At 41.3% G+C, this 20,483-nt stretch overlaps 1 protein-coding gene and 1 pseudogene across 4 annotated transcripts in view; one reads left to right on the top strand and one right to left on the bottom strand.

Annotated features, from left to right (window-relative positions):
* Positions 1-19,340, top strand: part of FAM107B (family with sequence similarity 107 member B) — a 257,966-nt gene extending 238,626 nt beyond the window's left edge. For 3 of the 4 annotated variants that reach the window (XM_070432092.1, XM_070432110.1, XM_070432102.1), the window contains 3 exons: positions 9,223-9,406; positions 15,551-15,701; positions 16,675-19,340. In XM_070432092.1, the coding sequence (XP_070288193.1) occupies positions 9,223-9,406; positions 15,551-15,701; positions 16,675-16,791 (452 nt within the window). In that variant the 3' untranslated portion in view covers positions 16,792-19,340. Of the gene's footprint in view, positions 1-2,295; positions 2,315-9,222; positions 9,407-15,550; positions 15,702-16,674 lie in introns of those variants that run through there. The other variant, XM_070432119.1, reaches the window with a different exon arrangement.
* LOC138998844 (BUD13 homolog) lies at positions 77-7,453 on the bottom strand (annotated as a pseudogene).
* Positions 19,341-20,483: the final 1,143 nt, after the last annotated feature.

Here is a 20,483-nt window from a genome sequence, read left to right on the forward strand (position 1 = left end):
ACAGCTGGATATCTATCTATAGGCTACTCTATGTCAGCTACCACAACCCACAGCCACTCACATAACCTCAGAAAAGTTACATATTCTTAGCCCTCCACTTGTGGACAAGTTCCTCCACCTCCTTTTTGCTGGCAAGTCTGGCAATGCACTTCTGTTCAGATCCATTGGATCTGTCCACCCATCTCAGCGATATCCAGGCCAGATATGGAATCTGTTGAGAGGAATTGCTAGGCCACTGTAGCAAGGTCTCACTTTCTTGTTCGCCTTCCTTTTTTTTTTAAAAAAAAAAATATATATTTTGTTGATATTTTACAGAGAGGAAGGGAGAAGGATAGAGAGTTAGAAACATCGATGAGAGAGAAACATCAATCAGCTGCCTCCTGCACACCTCCTACTGGGGATGTGCCTACAACCAAGGTACATGCCCTTGACCGGAATTGAACCCGGGACCTTTCAGTCTGCAGGCCAACGCTCTGTCCACTGAACCAAACCGGTTAGGGCTCTTGTTCTCCTTCTCGATAAAGTTGGCCATGGGTTCCCTCTCTTTCTTGTTCTCTCAGCATCCAATCCAGATCTTAATCAATATAGCGGGCTAAAGGCTTTTACGTTTCCTTTATTGCATCCTCCACATTTTGTTGCTGCTACGGCTCTGGACAAGTCCCTTTCCCCACTGGGCATACAGCTCATCTCTCTCTGAGTCTTCTGATTTTCTCCTTTGCTCTAAACATTCCAGTTTCAAATTCTTCTTATGACCACACTTATCTCAAAATATGTTTTCAGCACACTGGAATTCAGCTTCAAATGCCATGGTTTCTTGGTCCTGTTTCTTGAGTTCCTGCTGCTCTTGCCGTTTGTCAGTTAACAGCAACTCAGTGTTAGCCCCAGAACACATGTGTGCAACCGTCTTTCCCAGAGGCAAGCCCTTTGAGGTGGAGTCAGGTTGGAGGTGACAGATCTGAATCAGAGGCTTTTTTTTTTACTGTCACTTGGGTGGGAAGAAGAGTCCAACATGTGACTCTTCTGTCTTCTAGGTGAAGAAGAGCTTGTATGAAATTTTCTATGGCTGGTGAAGAACCTTTAGAATCATGCTGTGTATTTTCTGAAATGGAATTTTGCTTGCTTGTTTCATGGATAAGAGAGGTCCGAGTCATATTCATACTTGCTCTTCTTTGGGGCTGAGGGATGAGAGGGAGGGTCCTGACCCCTTCCAGTATGAGAAGTTTTGCTAGCTCTTTCTGGGGCTTTACTGCTTTTGGTTTGGGGCCGTGAATGAGGAACATTAGGAGCCAAACCGGGGACATCATGATGGCCCCTCCTATGTCCAAGTAGTCAAGAGTGCTTTTAGGTTGAGATGAGTCAGGGGGGGTGTTACGGGCCCTTCTGTGGGGAGAGATATCTGAGGAACTGTGAACAGCCCTGCTATGAACATTCTTATAGTAATACTAGAGGCCTGATGCACGAAATTCATGCACTGGTGGGGAGGGAGGGGGGTGTCCCTCAGCCCAGCCTGCACCCTCTCCAATCTGGGACCCCTCAGGGGATGTCCGACTGCCGGTTTAGGCCCAATCTCTCTCACAATCCAGGACTGCTGGCTCCCAACTGCTTGCCTGCCTGCCTGCCTCTAACCACTTCTGTCAGCCTGATCACTCCCTAACCACTCCCCTGCTAGCCTGATCGACACCTAACTGCTCCCCTGCCAGCCTGGTCGCCCCCAACTGCCCTCCCCTGTTGTCCTGGTCCCCCCCAACTGCCCTCCCCTGCTGGCCTAATTGCCCAAAACTGCCCTCCCCTGCCGGCCATCTTGTAGTGGCCATCTTTTGACCACATGGGGGTGGCCATCTTGTGTGAGGGCGTGGCAGTCAATTAGCATATTCCCTTCTTATTGGCTGTGGGCACTGCCATCTTTGAGGTCAGGGCAGTCAATTAGCATATTCCCTCCTTATTGGCTGTGGGCACTGCCATCTTTGCAATGGCGTGAGGGTCAATTAGCATATTCTCTCTTTATTAGATAGGATTTATGTCTTAAAGAAAATGTCTTTCCTGATGTTTATCCTCACTTGAAAGTGTTCTTTTACAAGGTGTTTTCTATTTGGGATTATAGAGCTATGATTTTAGAAAGCTTTTATAATCTTTTGGAGAAATAATCCTGTTAAAGTGAAACCCAATTCTTCCCTCTCATTATTTCAGACCAGAGAGTGGAATGCTAAAGAACATTCTTTGGGAACCAGACAGACCCGAGTTCAAATCCTGGTTTTGCTGTTATTTATTGCCAGTGACAGTCATCGAAGGTTTACTATTTCTAACACTGCATTTGGTATGCATTTCTTATTTGCCCTTCATAACAACCCTATGAGATCATCTGCCATTCTTTTTTTTTTTTTCCCAACTGGTGAGGAAACATGCTAAAGGCACATGTACAGTAAATGAGGAAGCTGGAATTTAAACTTTGTCAGTGTGATTTGGAGCCCATCTTCTTGAAGCTGTCTGAGCCTCCTCCATAGATTATTGTGAATAAATAACCCTAGCTCATAGAGCTGTCATGAGGATTAAATGATGGGGAAAAGCTTGTGTACAACATTGAGGGCAGATACACAGTGACTCCACAATGGATTTCTTCCATAGCATATCTCTAATGCTTTCTGTGAGTACCTTTACTCATAGTGCTGGGGTCCATGGTGAGGCATCATTGCTCTCTGGCTGTCCTGAAAAGGGACACCTAGTTATTTGTAGAGCCATCACCACCTGCTGGTTTCACCTCACCCAGACCAGCTTCAGCTTATCTTTACTATTGGCACATGTTCTGTCTTCCTGAAGTTTCTTGTCTCGTTTCCCACTTTCTAAATATAAAACATGTGCCTTTTATGTGAAAACACAGTTTATAAAAAACTGATGAGAAAACAAGTTTGATATTTTCCCAAGAGCTTCACTGTTTGACATTTGTACAGCAGCATATTTGTAGGCAATTTACTGAGAGTTTAGAGTTCCAGCAGTAGTGGGGCTGGGCAGAGGGAAAAGTCATGTTTCTGCACTTGCATAGATTGCCTCTGGTTGGGTGTCATTTGTAAGCCTTAGTTAGGTTTGTGGCCATAAAGGCCCTGTGGGCACTTGTCCAATGCCTCTGGGTACTAGATGGCGTCACTGTCTCCTGGTCCCAAACTGAATTTTAGGTTTAGCTTGGGGTCAGGCAAGTCAGGAGTTTGTCAACAAAAGGCTCTGCTTTTTTGGGAGAAATTACCATCTTAACTCACTTTTCTCTCTTTTCTCCTCACCATCATTCTCCCAACTGGGATCCTGGGTGCAGAGCAAATGGCTGGGGATCCAGGTTGGCCCAGGCCTAGAGTTTGCTGGCCTGCAATCAAAAGTGACTTGGATCTTTCAGATATTGTCAGTGGATTGCTAGAATCTCTTAGAGACAGCCTGGGAAATAAATTGTTTTAAAGAATGTCTTGGAATTACTTTAAATTTTCTAGAAGTAGCTGGAGGAATTCAAAAGTTTAATTGTTTAGCTTCAATTGGTTATAGTACACCTGAAAAATGTATATATTACTATGCTTCTTGTATTGTTTTAAAAAGCATTCAACTGTTAGTCCTTAAAGGTACAATTAGATTTTTAAAAATTAAATTTATTGGAGGGACATTAATCAACAGGGTCATATAGCTTTCTAGTTTACATTTCTTTGATACACGATCTATATATTACGTTGTGTGCCCACCATCCAAAGTCAAATCATTTAGGTGATCATGAAATTTAACATAATCTCTAAGTTCTGACCTTTAAATCTCATTGGATGAGGTTTTTAAATTTACCTTTCTGAAGTAGAAATATGCAAATAAACAACTGGAGCCAACAAGGTATGATGAAAAATCCAGCTGCAATAAATGTTTATTAGCACAGTTGTGAAATTTTTCTGTGGTAATGTTTATTAACCTCTGAAAAGCAGTTCACACAAAATACTCAGGATATGCACAGAGCTGGGCCCAGAATGAACTTCTGGAAGGGGCGGGCAGGGGAGCGGGGGAGAGGGGGAGTAGCAAGAGAAAGAAGAAGAGCAAGAACCCAAATCCATCTATAAGGATGGGATTTTCTTATCCTCTGGGAGAGTGGAGTTTAGTAATGATATCATTTGTTGATTCACAGAATTTAAAGGCAGAATTCTATCAGGTGGCATTTTCAGTGCATATTTTTAGTATCTGTCTAAAATGCAATTCAGTGTTGTTATTTATTCAACTTAAAATCTTTGAGTCCCCTCCATCTCAGAACAGACCCTCACCATCAGGCCTGTCCGTTTTCTTGCTGCACCCTTACAGTCTAGCTGGAACCATTCAGAACTCTACGTAGCACTTTGAAGGTGTGATAGACCTTTTTACACTTTCCAAAAGTTTCTTAATGTGTGTAGAACAAATAGGTCTTAGAACCCTTGAAGCTTACCATTGAGAAGGCCTGTGGGTCATGTAGTTGAACTCTTACGTTCTTTAAAAAGCTAAGGCCTAGAAACTTGGAGTTTTGTGTACAATTTTTGCTGGACTATTAAATAAAATATGGTATGGCATTGGTCACATAGTTTGGCTAATAGTGGCTTCCATTGATTGAGTTCTTCCAGATGTACCAGGGATTATACAGAGTACTCACATCCACATTTCAACCAGTTCTTGCAACCACACCCATCCTATCTAATAGAGCGGTAATATGCAAATTGACCATCCTCCAACACACAAGATAGCCACACCCATGTGGTCAAAGATGGCCACCCCCATGTGGACACAAGATGGCCAGCAGGGGAGGGCAGTTGGGAGGGACCAGGCCTGCAAGGGAGGGCAGTTGAGGGGAACCAGGCCTGCAGGGGAAGGCAGTTAGGTGTGACAAGGCCAGCAGAGGAGGGCAGTTAGGTGTGACCAGGCCAGCAGAGGAGGGCAGTTGGGGGCGACCAGCCCTGCAGAAGAGGGCAGTTGGGGTGGGGGGAAACCAGGCCTACAGGAGAGGACAGTTTGGGGTGACCAGGCTGGCAGGGGAGGGAAGTTGGAGGCAACCATGCCTGCAGGGGAGGGCAGTTAAGGGTGACCAGGCTGTCAGGGGAGGGCAGTTAGGGGCAACCAGGCCGGCATGGGAGGGCAGTTAGGGGAAATCGGACCGGCAGGGGAGCAGTTAGGCATCGATCAGGCTGGCAGGGGAGTGGTTGGGGGTGATCAGGCTGGCAGGCAGAAGTGGTTAGGGGCAGTCAGGCAGGCAGGCAGGCAAGCGGTTGAGAGCCAACAGTCCTGGATTGTGAGAGGGATGTCTGACTGCCCTCGAGGGGTCCCAGATTGAAGAGGGTGCAGACTAGGCTGAGGGACACCCCCCCGCCCCCCGCCCCTGCTCGTGCACGAATTTCATGCACTGGGCCTCTAGTTTTTACATACGGGAGAATTGAGGGTCAGGGGAGTTATTAAGCTTTGTCCAAGATCTCAAGCCAGTTTTCTTCCTCTCACACTGAGTGGACACCAGTTTTTCTTTACTGACTTAATACTTTAAAAATAAATTACTTATGAATCAGTTACTTGACTAGAGGAGTGAATATGAAAAGAATGTCTTCATGTTTATTTCTGGAAGGATGTTTCTTGTAGTAATAAGAATAAGCACTTATAAAGCGCTTTTACTTCCAGACATTTCTGTCATCTTTTCTGTCAGGCTTCTCTATTACTTGATGCTCAGTGAGGAAACAGGCTTGTCCTCCCAACTCCACAGTGCTTTACTTGCTGCTATGCACTCAACAAGCCATGGGCTCCCTCTACTGGTAGTTAACTGTGACTCTGTTCATTTAAGTTATTAATATTTATTGACCCAGTCCATGAGGAATGTGAATATAAATGAGATGTGGTCTTTGCAGTGAAGAGATAATATATATATATTTCTGTAATATAAGGTGGATATCAATGAATACTAGGAAAGGGGGACAAAGAAAGTTTCATAGATGTTTAGAGGTCAGAGTGTTTCGTTGCAATTGCTGAATTAGGGAAGGCTTTGTGGAAGATTTGCCATTTATCTGGATCTGAAGGGGCGAGTGAGATTTGGCTTGTGGCGGTCCAGGGAAGGGTAGGAAGAGGATCAGCACCCCTGCTGGAGGGAGCAGTGCTGCAAAGGTACTGGGTGAGGAAGGGAGATGTGTGCAGACACAGGGAGCATAAGTGCTTGTTTCCATTCAATCAGAGGATAGGATCTTTGGGATGGGGCTCCCTTAGGATCAGAATGGCATTTCCCAGTCTTGATGGCAGTGAGGAACATGGTTGGCAAAGGGAAGAAGTTGAACAAGGCCATAAAGGTGATTATTGCCATATGTTGGTCATGGTTCTAGTGTGGAGAAGTGGCCAGAACCAGCTCCTAGATCCTTCCTTAGCCACCACCGCTCCTATATGCACACTGAGTGACAGATTGTTCCCAGTAGTTCAGCTCCTCCTTACTACACAACCTTTCCTGGACCCCAGTGTGGTCTACTGCGTGAGGGGTGTAAGGACTGCAGCCTGGTCCCCAGGCAGGCTTAAAGCCGTCTCAGACCCACGGGCTTCCATGTCCCCTTTCCAGTTGTGTAGCAGGGCAAACCAGTGAAAATCAAGGAAAACGTTTGCACCTTCCTTTATCCTTTACAGCAGAACTCCTTCAGCCCCCACCCACCTGCTCTCTCCAGTCAGAGGCAGGCTGAGGCCCATCTACACTGGTCCTGTGGGAGAAGGACTTACCAAACACTAAATCTGAAGAGAAATCACAAAAAATAACCCAAGCTGGAACGTGTTCCCTAGACTCAGAACTAAGCCTTTTCCCCCTATTTTTATAATTTTAATGATTTTTAGAGAGAGGGTCTGGGAGAGAGATAGAAACATCAATGTGAAAGCTAAACATTGATCAGCTGCCTCCTGCATGCCCCGTACTGGGGATCAAGCCCTCAACCCAGGTATGTGCCCTGACCAGGAATCGAACCGGTGACTTTTTGATGCACCAGGACAGTGCCCAACCCACTGAACCACACTGGCGGGGTAGAAGCCTTTTTGGCACACTGAAAGCTCAACCTATCTCGTGGCTCCAAGGCCCAAGACATGTCCGGTGCTGACCTTCGGAAAAGACTAGGAGTGGAGATCTTGTGCTGCCTCTACTTATGGGAATGCACCATACACTCCTCTGTGCAGTCGCAACTGTCTTTAAAAGCTAACGGCAGTTTCATTCTAGTTAATCTTTAACTAGAATGGAGGGACAGAGGAGGGGTACAGGCAAAGTGAGGACCTTGGAGTCAAGTCAGTAAGACAGAGGAAGGAGTCACCCAGGTTTGAGTACTAACTGCCTTTGCCTTTTCACCGTCACCACTAAGATATCTAGCAGGCATCCCCAACTCAATTAGTCCCAGATGAACTCCTGATCACATCTTTTGTCTGCTCTGCTCACAGCCTACCCACCTCCACAGTGCTCACCTTCTAGTTGCACAGTCATCCTTGATTCCTCTTGTCTTTCACCCCTCATCTCCAGTCCTGCAGGAAATCCCAAAGGCTTTACCTTCAAAATACAGCGTGATCGGTCTGTCCTCTAACCTGCTCTATAGTCACCCAGTCACCCTGGCCTAAACCATCTCTCACCTGCACTAATATAACAGCTGCCTCCCTTATTCCTTCCTTGCTTGCTTCAGTCTGTTCTAAACTCAGTAGCTAGAGTGATCTTTTAAAAACATGACTCAGATCTTGTCACTTCTGTGCTCAAAACCTTGAATGAGTGGCTCCCCATTGTCCCTCAGCCTGAAGGCCAGAGTCCTTACAAACTGGCTTCTTTGCTATTCCTCCCTCATCCCTATCAGGTGAACTCCTTCCTATGGCCTTTGCACGGGGTGTTCCCTCTGTCTGATAGGCTCTTTCCCCACACGTCCACAGGGCTTCCCCTCCCCACTGTAGTAGTGACAGTAGGAGGCAGTGATCTGCTTTGGTGTCATGGAAATTATCCATTGTTTAGGGCAGTGAGACAGATACTTTTATGGAAGCATACAGGCCTTCTGGTTTAAAGATTAATGAGAATGAAACTGCCATTAGCTTTTAAAGACAGTTGGGACTGCACAGAGGGGTGTATGGTGCATTTCATTTTCAAGCGAGGATCACATTTTTCTGAGGGCCAGCATACCAAAGTCGGGCTGACGGTGATGGGACCACTGACTCAGCATGTGCGAGGTTTGTAATTCTCCATTTGGTGAAGGTTGAAGGCATTCTTATTTAAAAGATCAGTGCAGGTAGCGTTTGCAGAATGTTAGGTGTAATTTTTTAGATGTGTATTATCATTTGGTAATTTTGAGCCTTCATTATGTATTTGTACATAAAATCTCCATAGAGGTTATTTATTCTTTAGATGTTTATCCTCTTTATTGGCACAACATTTTTCTATAAAAATATTAAGCTTCATAATTTGGTAGAGATAACGTAGATTTGGAGATAGGAAAACATTCATTTTTATTCATTTTCATTCGAGCTTTACTACTGGCAATATTAGCATGGACAAGTTACTTAGTTTTTATTTCTCCATTTTGTTGTCTATAAACTGAAGGGTCTAACTCTGCTTTTAGGATTCCTGGTAGGATCACATGTGGTCACGCTGCATCTAAAGCACTGGTCATGTTGACTGCCACTCATAACGGCATTTCTTACTGGACGCGTTATCGAGTTACGGCAGTGTCTTAGGACAGTTCAGGGATTCAGGAAAACATCATTGATGACTTTTAAACCAAGACTCCCTTTTGTAGCGGATGGCAACTTGACCTTTTTTTTGTTTTTTTGTACACCTCTTTCCAGTGCCCCGCACCATGCCAGAGTCCATGGACGCACACCCTTGTGTTCTCTCCTCCCGTCACCCTGCCCCACGTGTACACGCACACACAGTCTCCTCGGTGTTTGATTTCCTGGGCTGTAGGCTTGAGCTGGCCTATAGATGTGGTGGTGGGAAGTGTCCTGTGTGTCCTGAAATTTAAGGTCTGACCAGAGCCAGGTTAGAGGATTATTTGCTTTAGTCATAGACAGCACAGGACACTGTGGACATTCTTCCTTGTCCTTTGCTGCCCCAGTTGCATTCACAGAGCTTCAGGAAATTTCTGAATGAAGTAGTAGAGTGGACCGAGGAGAGTGGCGTGTTCAGCATGTGCACCGTGCACAGTGGCGCTGGCCACTGCATTTGTGTGAGATGTCTTCTCAGAAAAGACCACAATGAGTCTTGTCTTTCTGTTTCAGACAGCCCATTGGAGGATCCTGACCTTAAGGATTCATATCTCATTCCAAGAAACATCATGGCTGAGCCAGACTATATAGAAGATGACAATCCTGAACTAATTAGGCCTCAGAAACTTGTCAATCCCGTCAAAACGTCCCGCAACCATCAAGATCTTCACAGAGAACTTCTTATGAACCAGAAAAGGTAAGATAGTTTCTTGAGCAGTTTCAGGACTTTAAGGTAACTAGATTTAATTTTAATTATGTTTACAAAGGCTTCAAAGACTTTTTTGTTTCTTAACTATATTTGAGGCTTCCTTATTCCCTCTAGCATCCTTGAGCTAGGATGTCCCTCCAAAAAGTAAAGCCAGCAGCAGGCACAGCTGCCACCACCAGTGTTACTCAGAAGTCTGCCGTCTTTTCTCCCCTTCTCATATGGGTGCAGATTTTAAAATTTGGATGGAACAGTCTAGATTAAAGATAAAAGGGAGTGTCCTAAGTCAAAAAGAAATATTTACAAGTCTGTTTCTTAGATTTGTAAAATCTTTGTATTTTCCCCTTATATATGTGAATGTGTGGGAGGCAGATGTAAATATTGCCTGCTTCAGCATTTGTGAGTAGCAGCTTGAAGTTTCTAGAACAGGTATGGGGAACCTTTTTACTGCCAAGGGCCATTTGGATATTTATAACATCATTTGTGGGTCATACAAAATTATCAGCTTAAAAATTAGCCTGCTGTACTAGTATATGGTCAAAAATTTAATTAACTCACCCCTAATGCCTTGTCAGGGCCAGACCAAATGATTTCGAGAGCCTTATGCGGCCTGTGGGCCGGATGTTCCCCAACCCCTGCGCTAGAAACACTTCAGTATTGACTGTAGATACGAACACTGTCTTCCCCTGGCCAATGTCCACAGGCGTGGCTCAGTTGACTGGAACATCGTCCTCCTATACACCAAAAGGTGGTGGGTTCAATTCCTGATCAGGGCACCTATCCAGGTTGCAGATGTTCTCTCTCTCTGTCTCCCGCCTCTCCCTGCCTCTCTTTCTAAAACCAATTTTTGAAAAAATAAACCCAAACCACTCTTTTTTGTCTATTCTTTGTTTTTAAGTAACATTTTAATTATCACTATCATCATTTGTATTATTATTAATTGTTGTGGAGAGGAGCAAAACATTTATCTTCCATTTTCTTTATAAACCATTTGTTAGTTCCCCCTATGTCATAAGTAATTTTGGATGTTGGGTTGGAGAACTCTGCTTTTAAAGTGATGTTAGTCAGGGCCAGGAGACTGGGAGAGTGGAGAGTACAAAGGTGTCTTATTTTCTAGGACACAAGGTTACCTTCTTTATTTAAGATCTGTTAAGCTTCATTTAGAAGTATTTTGACACCTTCAGAATGAAACGGTTGATCTGAATTTAAGACTATATAGATCACACATCCACACACTGAACTGAAAGATACGCAGGCCAGGTTAAGCATTGGCCATGTTTTAGAGGGAAGGTCTAATGTAAAATTTTTTAAAAATTATTTTAAAGGAAACGAGGGGTCATTTTTATATCAGTTTTTCCAACTGTACCTCAGGCAGAACTCCTGTCCCAGGAACTCTCTGTAAGCTTGTCCTCCCTCTAGGTTGTGGGAATGTGGCTTACTCCCTTTCAGCCCCAGTGCCCGCCAGCGTGGTGCTGCTGGGTTAACGCTTAGAAATTGAATGCAAGTTTGATCCTTCCCGGATAGTGCTTAGCTTCTACTGGTGTTTGTCACATAAAAGAAGATGAAAAAATGGATTCATTATCATCATGCCCAAAGCAAAACAGGATTCTATAATTTCCTAAATAGGCCTCAGAATTTAGAGACAGTCCTGCCTGGGAAAGTCTGCATTTTGGAAGAAAGAAAGTTCAATATACTCTAAAAGAGAGTAGCTAAATGTTTTTCTAAACTAAATGGTTTCCTGTTGTCTTTACCTCTCGAACCTCAGTTCCCTTATCTGTAAAATGGAGTAGGCAAAGGTAAAACCAAAATTGGCAGCATAACTGTTTTCTGAATTATAGGCTACAATTTATTTTGCAAAAATTTAATAGTCTAGGTGTTATCTTTGTGAAACATATAGGTTTGTGCAATTGAATCTGTTATGCCAATTTTTTAAGAATAGGTACTTTCTGTGAAAATGGAATACCCTTCTGACTTTCTCTGGGTTATGCTTTCTCTTCTTTGTTTGCACAGGTGACTCTTTAGCCAGGCCCAGCTCTACTAATTTAGGAGAATGCTGGTGTTCCCTCAAGCACCATGGGGTAGAGAGGATGTGGGCTTTGAAGTCACAGGGAAATGACTTTACGATCTTGGACAAGGTTCCCCTTCTTGAGGTCTGTTTCTTCATATATAAAATAGGAGATAAAAATATCTTTCTTATAAAAATGGAAGTAAATAATAGCATGTATAAATACCTATTAAAATGTATGGCATATAGTAAGTGCTTGATTAATCCCAACCATCTTTCACTTTCTATGTAGTGCCATCTGGAAATTCCTATTACTTTTTCTCCTTCTTTGAAAAGTCCTGGTGTGGCTATAGAAGTACATTTAAACAAAAGAAAGAAAAAGGCAGGTTTCAAAATCAAATGAATGTGTCTTATTCTATGTCTTCAGGTTTCTCAAGGGACAATCTTAGTTTGGTAGAGTCCTCTTATTAGAAATACAACTGATTTTTAGAGTGAAAACTCCTCAAGCAGTTTCTTCTTTTGTTAATCTGTCACATATACATTTTGGAGACTGGGGCTTTTATTTCTAAATTTTAATGTGGGGAAAATAGGAAGTATCACTTCCGTAATATAAATGTTTGGTTAAAGGGTAATCATACTTGATTACTGGCTTGTACCATAATGAAAGTCTATTTATTTCCTACAATTTGTAGAGGGCCTTCCCATATTTTATCTTGTCCAACCCAGTGATCTTTCTGGGGATTTAGTGTGTGTTATCTTGGGGTTATCCTAATGTGACAAGTTAGTAAGAGAAAACTCAGAGTAACAGGCTAAGGAATCTTCTCAAGATTTCACAGTAGTTTTTTGGAATAAAAAGGGTAGAAAGAAATACATAATTAAAGGCAGAGCTTGATCAAATATAGTAATAATAAAAATTAGAAAAGGGGTAGGGAAGTGAGAGGGAAACAGAAATGAGATCAACACAAACCGAGTTGTCCATGAAGCCTTGGACTTTGCCCTCCATAGCCAAACCTGTGGCTCAAAGCCCTGTAGCAGTTAGCTCAGAGTTATTTTTAGTTACTTTTTAAAGATCATAAGATAAAAGCAGTTACTACTTATGAGAACAAATACTCTATTCATAGGTATTCCAACTCTGAACTCTATGCTCTTTTAAGTATGTAATTCTGCTCCTATGTTTGCTATCTTTGGGACCAGCTAAGTTTCAGGTTAAAAGTCTTTACATTTCCATCTGCTCACAGCTTGCCACAAGGTCTGAGTGAGGCCATTTTCAGATTCTCAGGGTCTATAGATATTCCCAGTAACATAAGGGCAGATTTCAAGAGACAAGGTTGTTTTTAAGTTGTAAGATTAGTGTTTAAGATGTCTTAAAATATTTCTAATATAAATTAGGTTCTATCTTCTCTACAGGAGTACTTTTGGGGGTCAAATATAAATACCCAACTATTGAAATTGGTTTTTTGACTTGTACATTTCAGTCAGTGGCTTTTATTCCCTGTGTTTTTAGTTGATCTACATATCTTCATTTGGCATGCTTTTCTAGACAAACATTTCCTCAATAAATACTCATTGGTGTACAACATGGAAAAATATGGGAAGTTGAGGTGGAAATATTTGCATTTGAATTCACACAGGTAGAAATGGTTCAGTCACAAATGGAGGCAAGGCAGGCCAGACCAGAAAACTCCAGGATTAAAGATCAAGGGCTTGCAATCCAAATGCACCCTCCCCTCCACCCTAAGAAAAAAAATTAAGCCAGGAGATATTTGACTGAGTGTCAGGGGTGTTCTGTTGGGGTCTGTGCCAGCCCTCGCCTCTGGCTCAGGCCTTCCAGCTGAGGAGGCAGTTTCACTTGTATGGGTTCAAGTGCATCTGGGGTGGAGGTGGACCCTTTCAGTCAGCCCCTGGGTGTATTCAGTGGTTTATGTGAAATGTGAAATGTACCATTAAAAGTTGTCTGTATAATGCACCACTAGTGGTGGAAATACAAAGTATTGTGGCCTTATTGGAGGGCAGTTTGGCAATATACATCAAATTGTAAAATGTACAGATACTTAGCCAGCAGTTCCACTTCTATGAATGTAGCCAACGGGAATACTTATATAAAGGAGTGCAAATATGAATGTACAAGGAAGATCATTGCCTCGTTACTTCCAATAGGGAACAATTGGAAATGACCCAAATGCATGTCAGTATGGGAGTGGCAAACTTCCAGACTGTGAGGTCTTGTGCAGATGTTAAGAACGATGAAGAAGAGCTTTGTTTGTAAAGGTATGGAAAGTAAGGAGGAGCCTAGATTACACTGTTACCTCTGAGTCCATGTTCAATTTTCGGGGCCACTACTCACATAGAATACAATGTAGGTGGTGCTCCCAAGATCTGTTTGACAGGGTTGAGGTGTGCTTTCACTTTTTATTTTATGTATATGTCACCTAACCTATTTTTTATTCAAGGAGCACTTATTAAATTTAAAAATTGGCTTGACCCACTATCATAGTTACAGCAAGCAGTCTCAGGATTAACTGTTGGTCTTAAGTGGTACAGACACCAGGACTTTAAGGGATAATGGGATTAAAAGGACTTGTTAATTGTATACGTCACAATTGATTAAAGAGAATCAACTATTGTCATGTGCAGAATGATATTGTAGTTTTTAAGAAATTTGCAGAAGCTCATTTCTCTCTTAAGTCTGACCCAGTTTTAGACTCAGGGAAACATATAGGCAGTGCTTGCTTGACTTTTTCCATTCAGCACAGATTAAGTGATCGGCTACGATAAAATATTAACTAAATTTATATGACTTCTCGACTGTTCTAAGTACAGAACATTTATCACATGAGCCACCATTTCCTGAGCTTTCTGTTACTAAATATTTTATCTTACTGCTCCCATTGTATAAAGTCTTACAATAGAAAATGAATACTGTATATCAATTAAACCCATTCATATGTTGCGATAGAATGTCAGATTAGTGTGTCATACATCAAAGTTTGTGCAATAGCTTTTGCATAATCCAGAAGCATTTAATAACATTTGAGGTTAATTTTGCCTGTGAAGTATTTTGAAATTTAAATGATGCAGATAGCTAAATCCTTAATCCTAAAATTTAAATCCCTTAAGTTTGTCTGTAGTGTTATAGAGGCTTTTTAATAGTCATGAAATTGAGTGGGTCTTTACTCAGATTATTTACAAACAAATTTTCCTATGTGCTCAGTGACATTTAGGTTTATTGTGAACAAAATACCATCAGCAACTTTTATTGTGCTGATTAAAGATTTAATTTCCTGAATACTTACCTATACTTCTGCACCCCCCCCCCCCCAATACAATCTAGTAACTGTGAAACCATAATTAAGTCACAAAAGTAGCCTGTCTCTTTTGTTGTAATGCAAATTTGCTAATGGAAATTGGGGGAGAGGAGACAAGTTATTTAATTTTAAGTATTAATAAAGTGGAGATTACTTAAGAGCTAGTGGAGACTGGCTGAAATGTTAGGGAATGGTCTTCCCCTGACTTGCCACGGAATTCTTAGATGGAGGGTTGGTAGGCCTAAGTTTTGGTTTTGTTTCTCTACATTTGATGAGATGGTAGCCTGACTTATCCCTTAGAAATGTGAGGCTTTCCTGGGGCCTGACTTCCATGCATTGTCAGTAGTCAGCCACACATCTGAAATGGTTCAACTGGAAGGATCACTGAACTGGGAGTCAGAGGCTCAGAGTTCTATGTGGCCAGAAATGATGATGGACATGCCTTTACACATGCAAGAACCTTCCTAAAAATCTGAAACTTTGGCCATTTTGCTGTTTAAATTTCTGGTGAAGCCATCTCATCTCCATGTTCATGTCCATGTCCATGTCCATCTTGGGTGGTTGTCATACTCATTGAATGAGCATAATGTTCCTCACCTTCCCCAGTGAATGGATTTTGCTTACTTTCGGAAGATGCTCTTGCTTTTTCTTTCATGATTGTGAATTTCTGAGATAATTAATGTGGACTATTAACTGGTAGTAGGGGATCACAATCATGCTAATTCATTGGACCCTTTCTCTGTGGCTGATGGCTTAAATTTCTATTGAGGAAAGATGTGTCCATTAGATTACAACTTTTTAATTTTGTTCATGCTTTTTTTGCAGGGGTCTTGCTCCTCAGAATAAGCCAGAACTGCAGAAGGTGATGGAAAAAAGAAAACGAGATCAAGTAATAAAGCAGAAGGAAGAAGAAGCACAAAAGAAGAAATCTGACTTGGAAATAGAACTATTAAAACGGCAACAGAAGTTGGAGCAGGTAAGGGTGACTGTGGTGAAAGTGGTCTTTTTTTATTGAGCCATAGTTGACATACAACATTGTGTAAGTTTAAGGTGTTCAGCATATTGATTTGGTACATTTACGTTGCAATGTGATTGCCATTGTACCTTAGCTGACACCTCTGTTGCATCACATAAATTATTTCTTCTACACTTGGGAACCATTAAGATAATCTCTTAGCAAATGTAAGACACAGTTTTGTTGGCTATAATCACTCTACTGTGCATTAGGCCTCCAGGACTTATTTATCTACTAGTTGCAAGTTTGTACCCTTAAAAACTCCCATTGCCTCATTTCCAGCCCTGGATAACCACCGTTCCACTCTCTGCTTTTATAAGTTGGTTGTTGTTGTTTTTTAAAGATCCCATATATAATATATGAGACAATGTTTGTTTTTCTCTGACTTTTCTCACAAGTTGTCTTTTTGTCCTGAAAAGTAAGAATGTTGGAACAAGCAGGATTTACCAGACAGGACAGATGTAAATGTTTATGCCATGAAAAGAAAATATGAGACAAAATGTGAGCAAATGGGCTAAAATACATTGAAAGTAAAGTCCAGAATTCTATTGAAGGCCTAGAAGAGATTCAGGAGGAGACAGAACTAGAGCTTTCACTGAATTCAGCAGTGTTGGGAGCTCAAGCACTTGAGTGAAATTTAACTTCACTGAGAGTACAGGCCAGCTGTGTTGATGGCAGGATCTTGTCTTAACCTTGATTTTTAGATTTTTGTGATCTCTCTGTATTGCTTGTAGTAACAACCCACCTGCTGCTCTTGTGAGGAATTACCTGAATCTATGTGTACACAGACACACACACACTTATTTATTTTAACTGGGGACTGGGAGATAATTTATTTCATTGGGAAATGAAGTCATCGGGGACTTTGGAAAGAGGGAATGTCTTGAAAAGCCTCAGTTTGTAAATAATTTTTCTGTTTCTGAATTTTATTTAGCTTGAACTTGAGAAGCAGAAACTGCAAGAAGAACAAGAAAACGCCCCAGAGTTTGTGAAGGTTAAAGGCAATCTTAGGAGAACAGGCCAAGAAGTGGCCCAAGCCCAGGAGTCATAGACCCACGCCTCAGAGACCGCAAGGAAGCTGTGAGCAGGCACCTCCTCAATGCTTAATCTCAGGGCAAAAGCCCCTGGGAGCATCCCAGCCAGCAGAGAATTGTTGCTTAAAAAAGGATTTGGTCTTGGTTCACCTACAGTCTGGGTGGGTAAATTACCTGTGACAGTTGCAATTCCTATTCGCCAAATGAAGGACGTTGACCAGCACTTAGGTTGGGATATGGACCTGTGTTCAAAGACTTCAAAAAAACAAACAAAAAAGGAAGAGGACACTGGAGTAAATTCTTGAGAGTTGCACTACTTGGTTTTTCTTCTGATCCAAGTTTAGTGGGGCACAGAGCCTTTTTTCTTTTAAAACCTAAAGAAAATGTGTTTCATTCTTCCTTTAGTTATCTATTAGATAATTTAGATCACATAGAAATACATTTGATCTGTTACAGTCAATGTTCATCAATTCTGTTTTGAGAATCCAAATTTTCTTGTTTAATTTATACCTTCACCCATGTTAGGATTCACACCTGAGAATGTTGATGTTAATGTTGAGCACAGCTATCACCTTTATTGACATCAATAGGGTGAGAAGGTTTAAAAATACGTAAACAGACATACGTAAACTAAAATATGTAAATGACCATTTTGATCTTAACTCCTTCTGGTTATGCTCCATGGTAACATTCCACTTCAGAGAAGGCACATTCTATAAAACCATTTATTGCTTTGATAACTATTAGGGTTTTAAAAAATATTTCTTGCTGAGCTAGCTCCTTTTATATATTAAATAATCTCCCCGTCTTTTGGAGAATGAAAGCTAGTCCACATAACTGAACTTCAGTGTCAAAAGTAGAGAGTCCAAATCTTTTGATTCCTTCTGAGAGCAGTGTGGGGAGTGCTCCCACTGGGAGCCTGGGAAGGAGGAGTGATTTTAGTATTTTAATGTGAAGCAAATGTAGATTGGTCTCAAGAGGCCTCGTTGGAAGATTCATAGCAACTGTACATGTTGAATGTTACCCATTTCTTTACTTTTTTTTTTCTTAAGAAAAACTATTTCCCCACTCTCTTAGTTATGATGATGGTATTGATAATGATGACGTTTTTGACTACTGTACTGCATCTCAGGAAAAGCCCAGATAAAGGGAGAAGCTGCTCAGTTTTCCCACCCTAGCAAGCAAGCTAGTCAAAGTGAAGCCCAGGTTACCAGTAACAGCAGAGTTCTTAGACATTTTATACTGCTGGTATGGTCCATTCGACTTGGGTGGTCTGGAAGAATTTGTGTGGATTCAGTATGTTCTCCCTAGAGACGATTCAGCCAGTAATTTCTACATTGAAGACTCTTCTTATAATTCCTCTAATAGCTTGTAGAAAGTTGGATTCTGAGCTTCTGAATTCTTAGTAAGCATAGTAGAAATTAGCTTTCTGTGGGAATGCTTTAATTTTCATACTTAACGATTAGTCTCATATTCAGTCCTAATGTGAACAAGATAAAAGTAAATGCAATGATCATATACTGCTAGTTCAGGAATATGTGGATTACACCTGCAATGGATGATTTCTCTCATCAGCAAGTATTATTTGAATAAAATAGGAGGTCCTTAAGATAAGATACTGCTCTATAATAGTTTGCTTTTGAAGGATGGAATGGTAGCTATTTTTCCCATCACTCTTCCTTATGAGAGAAGAAAGTACGTTAACTGATCATCTTGAAAGTATATTTCTGATTGCACATTGACTGGAGTTCTTTCTTTGTGCATATGGACTAATGATATGGCTTGTAAAATGAGGATTCAGGGCTGGCCTTACATACCCTTTAACTGCATGCAAGGTCTTTTTGATCCTGTGTCCTTGAAGCAGTTCTGCCACTTGATAAAATTCTCAAGAGCTCTGACAGGCTCCTTCAGAAGGACCGATTCTGTTCCTAAAACTTACCTAGAATTCACTCTTCCCTAGGAAATAAATTACAAAAGCATTTCCCTCCCAATCTCACTCACAAATCTTCAGAATTATTTGTAGTTAGTGTACGATGTCTGGCCAAAAGAAGACTTGTAAATAGCATACAGTGATGTCTTATGACTAAACAGTGGAAGGTCCACATAGAGAAGCTCTTTGAAGTCATCAGATCAGCTTAGCTCACAGGCCTGAGTTTAAAAAGGCGCCAGTCTCCCCCACGCTTTAATACTGTACAGTCCAAACCCCTAGGACTTGTGAACATCCCAGCAGTTTGTGCTTTGAGCCACTTTTTTTACAAAAATGGCTCCATTTTTCCACTCTGTGGTTTTCTTAAAGTAGTTCAGTGTTTTATAGTTTCCTAGTAGTAAAGTAGTGTTGCTTTCTAAGCTATAACAGTTGACTTTATTCTTCTACTCTGAAAAATCTTGACTTGTTTGAGTGTATATAATATATACAAAGGGAGCCTTAATGGATTTGTTTTCATAATTTAATATTTTTTGTATTTGCTCTTGTATAATTGTTTTTAATGGAAAGTATTACAGAATTGAGGGTGGAATTCTTAGAACCAAAGTTATTCTTAATAAAAATCACCACATGCTTGGACCATGCAGCTGTTTGTCTGATGTGTTGAAAATGGATGTCTGGGCCTGAGGGGACGGCGGGAGGATGTGTTCAGTTCAAAGGTCAGAAGGCGGTGCTAGGGCCTCCCTTGGGTGACTATCCTCCTTGACAGCCTTGCTCACAAGTCACTTATGTCCTCTTGCCTTGTGTCAGTCAGGACTGACAATTTATTAAGTGAAAGCACACTGAGGTTGCTGCGCTTGCATAAAATATGTGGTATTTTAGCAGCAGCTGTCAGTCTGCCGATCAAAGTATTCTGAATTTTAGGTAACTTGGAAGAACAGTGGGAGATATATTTTGGGAAGGAACATTTTTTAGTGCTTGTGAACTAGTATATCTGGCATGTCTGAAGTGTGACCATAAAATTATTTTGCTTATGCAGCTAAGTTAATGTAATTCTCAGAGAAGTTACTTTGGGAAGCTATACACATGATTTCATTATACTATTGGTTAAATTAGTTTGGAGGTTTCAATCTTTTTACTTTTCCAATCCCAAGTTATTACTCAGCTTGATCACCCAATTCATACTATCTTTGGACTCTTTGAAAATCAGATCTACTCAGGGCAGTAACATTTGTTACCTCTAAGGTTATACCATGAGTTCTAAAGGCCAGCATAGAAGATGGTCCCAAAAATTATTTGAAGAGTAGCTGATCTTTGGAGTAACTAGGCATTTTCTCAAGGTGACAGTTTTGAGGCAGTCAGCCCATTTCATTGGAGCACTATATGCTTGTTTCTTATAGTAATAGTAATAGATTTGAAAGAAGACAGAGGGCAATTGATGTGTTTGGTAAGACTTGAAATGCTATAGTACATCTAAAAGAAGTATTAGAATATTACTACCAGGCTTACATTGTACTGGTATAATGAGAAACAAAGTGTTTTCTTTCTGAGGTCTTAGGTTAAATAAAATCTTTATGGGCTAGCCTTATAATTACAGTTTCTCTTTTTTTTTCCTCATGAGAAAATGCATTCTGATTATCAATTAGGGATGTTTTGAATGTCTTCTCAGTTGCTCCTAGATTTCCTACTAAGATAGTAGTTGCCAACCACCTTGCCAATAAAAAGGGCACTTGGTTATTTAGGGAAAGTATACTTATTACTACTGGGATGTTATTGCTCCAGGCC

This window comes from Myotis yumanensis, unplaced genomic scaffold (genome assembly GCF_028538775.1).
Source record: "Myotis yumanensis isolate MYYU_CA2020_CCGP unplaced genomic scaffold, mMyoYum1.0.hap1 SCAF_1, whole genome shotgun sequence".
In the NCBI taxonomy this organism is placed as follows: Eukaryota; Metazoa; Chordata; class Mammalia; order Chiroptera; family Vespertilionidae; genus Myotis; species Myotis yumanensis.